The 6285-nt window shown below is 54.6% G+C and overlaps 1 protein-coding gene across 1 annotated transcript in view; it reads right to left on the reverse strand.

Moving 5' to 3' along the window:
* Positions 1–1463: 1463 nt before the first annotated feature.
* The window catches only part of ZSCAN9 (zinc finger and SCAN domain containing 9), a 9809-nt gene continuing 4987 nt past the window's right edge, over positions 1464–6285 (reverse strand). The window contains exons 4-5 of the mRNA XM_049654731.1: positions 5174–5272; positions 1464–3357 (exon numbers count right to left, since the gene is read on the reverse strand). Of these exons, the coding sequence (XP_049510688.1) occupies positions 2756–3357; positions 5174–5272 (701 nt within the window). The 3' untranslated portion in view covers positions 1464–2755. The remainder of the gene's footprint in view (positions 3358–5173; positions 5273–6285) is intronic.

Consider the following 6285-nt stretch of genomic DNA (forward strand, 5'->3'; position numbering starts at 1 on the left):
TATTTTATTTTATTTTTTAATTTTTTTAACGTTTATTTATTTTTGAGACAGAGAGAGACAGAGCATGAACAGGGAAGGGGCAGAGAGAGAGGGAGACACAGAATCCGAAACGGGCTCCAGGCTCTGAGCTGTCAGCACAGAACCCGACGCGGGGCTCGAACTCACGGACCTCGAGATCATGACCTGAGCCAAAGTCGGCCGCTCAACCGACTGAGCCACCCAGGCGCCCCTTGATCTACTTTTAAACCCATGTGACAGCAGTCTGTAATACATCTTTTTTTTTTTTTTAAATTGAGGTAAAAGAAAAAGTCCCACAAAAACCTTAACTTACAAGCAAGTCTCTCACTGCTGTCCAACCCTCCTTTTCTGTATCATGTTCGCATTTAGTAATCACGTCCCCTTCTCCTCATCTGACGTGTACTTTATGGACCCCAGTGTCCTTCCGTACCACTGCCGTCTGCTGCTCCTCAGAACAGTCCTGCAAAGGGGCGGGAACAGGCCCTGAGAGCCTGGGCGCAGTCACAGATGCCAGTGGTTCTGTGCCCTGGCCTTCACCCGGCCAGTGCGCCCATCCCCACTGCCGTGAGGGCAGCCCTCGATTGGTGAGTGCCGGCACACGAGGTAAGTTTTGTTCAAGAGGCCCTTCCTCCAAATTAGGCTAAAGCTGGACTGAGACCACATCCTGCTCAGCCCTTTCCTTCTCCATGTCCCGTTTCCCCTGCTGTTACTTCTCCGAGTGACCCCCCCCCCGCCCCCGGAACCTGAATCCCTGCCCAGGCTCCGCTTCTCAAAAATCCAATCCAGGAGCCCCACCTTATCCAAGGCCCCACCTTCCAGGATCCACTGAGACTCCATCCCAGGGGCCCTGGCTCCTGGTCCTCAACCTCCCCGCTGCACCACGTGGTTTGCAGACATAACAAGGGATGGGGACAGGCTACTTTCATAGTTGAATCTTTGAGTCTGAACTCACACAAGACCGCAGACTCTATGACAACTGACATCATCAGCAGGAGCGAATCCTCAGACCATGTCTGTATTTCATGCTAACATTTCTACCAAATGATCCCAGGGCCTACCTTCAAGCCTACTATGATGTGGAAACTCACCTTGGGCTTCTCAGAAGTAGAACCTTCCATGACAGAGTGAGGGAAATGGCTCAAGCTGGTGCTTCGTGGAATCTGCATTAGGTAGTTTCTCTCCCTGTGATGGGAAACTGTTCGTAAGAGTTTTGACTTAAAATCCAACTTCCCAAGAAACAAGAAGAAAGGAGAGGGAGACTTGGACTGAGAAGGGGCTCAGTCCTAAGAGCCACTTAAGGATCTCAGCCTGACCGACCTCTACATTGTAAGTCTTCCTCCAGCTCCCCCAGAGGAAGCGGAGAAGGTGTACACAGACAGAATGTGCCCCGCGTCATAACCGTGGAACCTGGTGCTAAGGACATGGGGGTCACCACTGTGCTCCACTTCTGACTGAAATTGTCCCTTGGAGGTAAAGGACAGAATCCCCAATTCCAGGGCCGGCTGCCCTGGCCAACTGAGGGCACTGCTCCTGTGCCTGGGGGACGTCCGCTCTAGCGGATCGAAGGAGAGAGATGGGGCTGCAGCCTTGGTGGAGAAATCATAAGAGGGAATAAGGGAGCCGCAAGCCTCGGGTCTGTTCCGCCCTGACCAGGGGAGCCTCGTCTCCCCACAAGGACACGTCCCCGGGAAGGCAGCTCCCTGGAAGGCAGACACTCAAGGCCACACAGCTGTCCTCTGAGCTGCTGCCGAACCGCTGCACCAGCTGTGGAACCGTAGGAAAACCCCAACATGTTCAGGGGGGAATCTTTCTCCGGACCGAGCCAAGCGACAGAAAAGAAGGACTCAGGAGATCTAAGAGGGTTGTTTTAAAAGCACATTACATGGCTCATGATCCAATTCCCTGGCCTGACCCTGGACTCGGGATACGAGTGACCTGTGGTGCTGACGATGGACAGGCACCAAGGGGGTTCCGGGTGACCAGAGACTGCCAACATGCAGCACAACACCCCAACAGACTGAGGATAAAGATAAAGTCTGAAGCCAGGGGTTTAATTACGTGATGTTAGATGTCAACACTAGGGAACCCAGTTAAGAGCATGTGAAAACTCTACCATTTTCAGGAGCTCAAATTATTCCACAATAAAGGTCCAGGTTTTCAACCTTGACTCTGAGCCTGGACTTGAGTCTTCCCATCTGCATCCATACAAGGGACAAGGACAGTGCAGTGTCCCCGCCCCTTGCGGGTAGGTAGACCCTGCACACGGTGGCCCCTGTTCCAAGGGCACACTGAGCGCATCACGGGAAGCGGTGGGGTGGACAAGGAGTGAGCGCAGAGGAACTGGCCCTGGGGACACTGAAGACCCACGTATCATAAAACATCAGCAGGGCTCTTTGTGACCTTATGGAATTAAACAGGGACGCACGTGTTTCAGGCATATCGGCCTGGCAGCGCCATTTATTCCATTACTAGGAAGGTTCAGCAGCTGCCATCTGAGTAAACAAGAAGGGTGAGTACAGGGCGAAGCAGGGTGGGGACGGGGCGAAGCAGGGTGGGGAGGGGGAGAACCAGGGCGCGGAAGCAGCAGGTGCAAACACCCAAAGCTTCCTCTTCGGATTTGCCCAGACCACGGCTCAGCGTCTGCTCCAAAACGCGAGGAGGGGGCGATAAGACGACGCTTCCTGGCCTTCCCCTCCCCGGGGCCGGACCCCTGACCCGGGACAGGCGCGCCCCGGGGTCACCGCGGCCCCGTGGCCGCGTGAGTCTTCTGGTGGCGGATGAGGTTGCACTGGCGGGTGAAGTCCTTCCCGCAGCGGGCGCAGCGGTGCGGCCTCTCCCCGGTGTGGCTGCGCTCGTGCTCCAGGAGGAAGGAGCGCCGGCCGTAGCTCTTCCCGCACTGGGCGCAGCGGTGCGGCCGCTCCGGCCGGTGGCTGCGCTGGTGCTGGATGAGGCCGGCGCTCTGGCTGAAGGCCTTCCCGCACTCCCGGCAGCGGTACCGCCGGTGCGCGTCGTGGATGCCGCGGTGATTGAACAGCCCCGAGCTGCGGCTGAACGCCTTCCCGCACTCGCCGCACGCGTAGGGCCTCTCGCCCGTGTGCACCCTGCGGTGGCGGGTGAGGCCCGAATTCTGGGCAAAGGTCTTGCCGCACTCGTCACATGTGTGCCATCCCCGCCCCGGGGGGCCGCCCCGGCGCCCCTCTGCCCAGCCGGGTCCAGGCCCGGGACCCCCGCGTGCCTCCTCCCAGGTCTGTGCGGAAAGGACTTCCCCGCGGGACTCCGCTATCTTGGGACAGTCTTTCCTCGGCACCACTTCTCTGTCCTCAGCCATGCTCGTTCCATCTGAAACACAAGAGACCAGGCAAGCGTCACCTGCTCCGACCCCACGGGAAGGTCCCTGTGCGCATGAAACCGCAGACTGCTTCCACCTGGTGTGATCCCAGGTCACAGAGCAGAGAGGAGCTTGGAAACAGAAGGGCCAGTGCGGAAGCCTCCCTCCAAGTAACAGGGTAGGCTGCCCTCCGGCAGAATGTGGCTCAGTCCTTCCTGACAGGGCAGGGGCCTGGAGAGGATTCCTTAGGCTTCTTCATGGGGAGGGCAGCTCAACGTCAGGGTGCCTTCTCCTAGTTTTCCCCTAGAACCCCTCCCCGATTTGGGTATGGAGCCTCAAAGAGACCACGTACTCATTCTTTCCTTTATGGAACAAGTGCTCCCACTCTCCTGGGGGCATCGGACAGTAAGTACTACAACCGACAGATCCGCGACATCCCAGGGGCGTCCCCGCACGTCCCAGGTATGACCTGGCCTGTCCCAGTGGGCTCCAGGCACATCCCAGGTGTGTCCCAGCACAAGGCCCTTACTGGCTCCACACTCTGCCTGGAAAGCTCTAGGCTCAGACAACAGCTAGAGTTTGCTCAGTTCCCACCTTCTTGGTTCCTGTTCTCAGGGCTGCAGTTGGCCTGCCACAGCCATGGCGCCCTCAATGCCCCCGACTCGCTCCAGTCCCGGCCTGGTGCACAGCACTGACCACCGTCTGACACGCGGCATCGCCACCCCATCTGTGTGCTATGTGTTTCCCCCATCCCACAGTCTAATCTCCATGACAGTGGGATCTTTTTGTTTTATTCCTTGGGTCATGGCTGGCACATGGCAGTTATTCAATAAATATTTGTTGAATGAATAAAAAACAAAGGACTGAAACCGAGCCTGCTGCTGTGGCCTCAAATGACCAGCCCAGGCATGGGCACGGGAGGCACACGGCACCGGATGGAACTGGCCCACACCGGACACTTGTCCAACCAACCCAATCGGACTTGAAGGAATTGAAGACAGGAATGGAGACACACAGACCCAAATTGTCTAGACAGCAGAGCACAGCCCAGTGGAATCTTCAGGACGTCTCAGGTTCCCTGGGCATGACTGCTGGGGGAAGCCATCGAGACTACGAGACAGCCAACCGACCCATGAGCTGGATCTGGACAATCGAAAGCTCCTCACCCCCTCCCCTGAACTTGAAACGTGAGCTCTAGGGGCGCCTGGGTGGCGCAGTCGGTTAAGCGTCCGACTTCAGCCAGGTCACGATCTCGCGGTCCGTGAGTTCGAGCCCCGCATCGGGCTCTGGGCTGATGGCTCGGAGCCTGGAGCCTGTTTCCGATTCTGTGTCTCCCTCTCTCTCTGCCCCTCCCCCGTTCATGCTCTGTCTCTCTCTGTCCCAAAAATAAATAAAAAACGTTGAAAAAAAAAAAATAAAAAAAAAAAAAAAAAGAAACGTGAGCTCTAGCTGCCTGCCCCGCTCCCAAAAGCTGCCCCAAGGACAGTGACTACCTGGACAGCACGCATGACTGCAGTCAGGTAAAGCCTCTACATAAACTTGTAAAATGTGTGGGCGGGTGCCGAGATCTACGCATTTTGCCATGCCCAGGACAAGCCTCCTTTGCTTATTAAAACTGCCATCCACCCCCTTTCTCTGGTCTCTTCCTGCCCCCCACATAAGGGGCAGCCTCAGGTGACACCTGGGAAGCTCCCAAGGACCTTGTGAACCAACAGATTTCCACCTTGCAACCCAGAAAAGTCTCAGGAAAACACCCACCAACCCCCGTCCTTTTGCCAAAACATCCGGCTTTTTCTCCCCCATCCAATTGTACTGTCGCTCACGCACCAGAACAGGCGCCTTGTAGGGCTCCTCTGTTGTCAGACCACGGTTCTCCTGCTCCTTTTAGCTGGGGGAGGACAACAGGTGTGGAAAACAGAAATGTGTCTGCAGAGAAGAAACGGACCACAAATGGGATCAGTACTGCCCTCTGCCCAAACTTCATATTTATAGTTGAGATACACAAGGAAACCGGGTGGAATGAAAGCAAAGACATTTCTCACCTTTTTCATAATTAGCACTTACACAGCCCTCCGTGACTTACAAGGCACTGTCACATGTGGTATCACCCGAACGCACCTCTTTATTTGGGGTTATTACACCACCTCTTTAACAAACTGCATGACAAAAGGTAGACCTGTAGCTAGACAGACTCTACACGTACATAGAAAAAGCCTGGAAAACACACAACAATTTAACAAGTGTGGCTACTCCTGGGGAATAAAATTCGGAGAACTTTCATGTTTTACTATATACAAACTCCTATATTATTGGGATTTTTTACTATCAGCATGAATTCTGAAAGAAAAGCAAACTCAGTACTACACAGTAACCTTAAATGCAGCTTAATTTAAAAAGATTGAATAGCTGGACGTTGGTTTTTGGTCCTTGTAATCTCAAACACTTACTATGTTGCTTAACAAAACTGGCTTTTCCTACATGTACAACATATACCTGCGCTGACAGTCCTAGAAGAGAACTTTTTGATTTGTAGATGTCCTCTGTGTACTCTCCTATGGCCATGGAAAATGCTTAATGAATGACTGGATGAAGGGATGGATGGAGGAGAGGATAGAAGGATGGGTGGAGGGAGAGAGGGAGGGAAGGAGGGAAGGAGGGAAGGAAGGAAGGAAGGAAGGAAGGAAGGAAGGAAGGATAGATAAAGGGGTGGATGGAAGGAAGGGAGGGAGAAAGGAAGGAAGAGGGATGGATGGATGGGAGGAAGGAGGGGTGGAAGGAAGGATGGATAGACGAAGGGATGGAGGCAGGGATGGATGGATAGATGGATGGGAGGATGGGAGAGAGGGATGAAGGGATAGAGAGACGGATGGAGGAATGGATGGATGAGAGGATGGAAGGATAAAGGGGTGGATGGAAGGAAGGGAGGGAGAAAGGAAGGA

Source organism: Panthera uncia (genome assembly GCF_023721935.1).
Source record: "Panthera uncia isolate 11264 chromosome B2 unlocalized genomic scaffold, Puncia_PCG_1.0 HiC_scaffold_25, whole genome shotgun sequence".
NCBI lineage: Eukaryota > Metazoa > Chordata > Mammalia > Carnivora > Felidae > Panthera > Panthera uncia.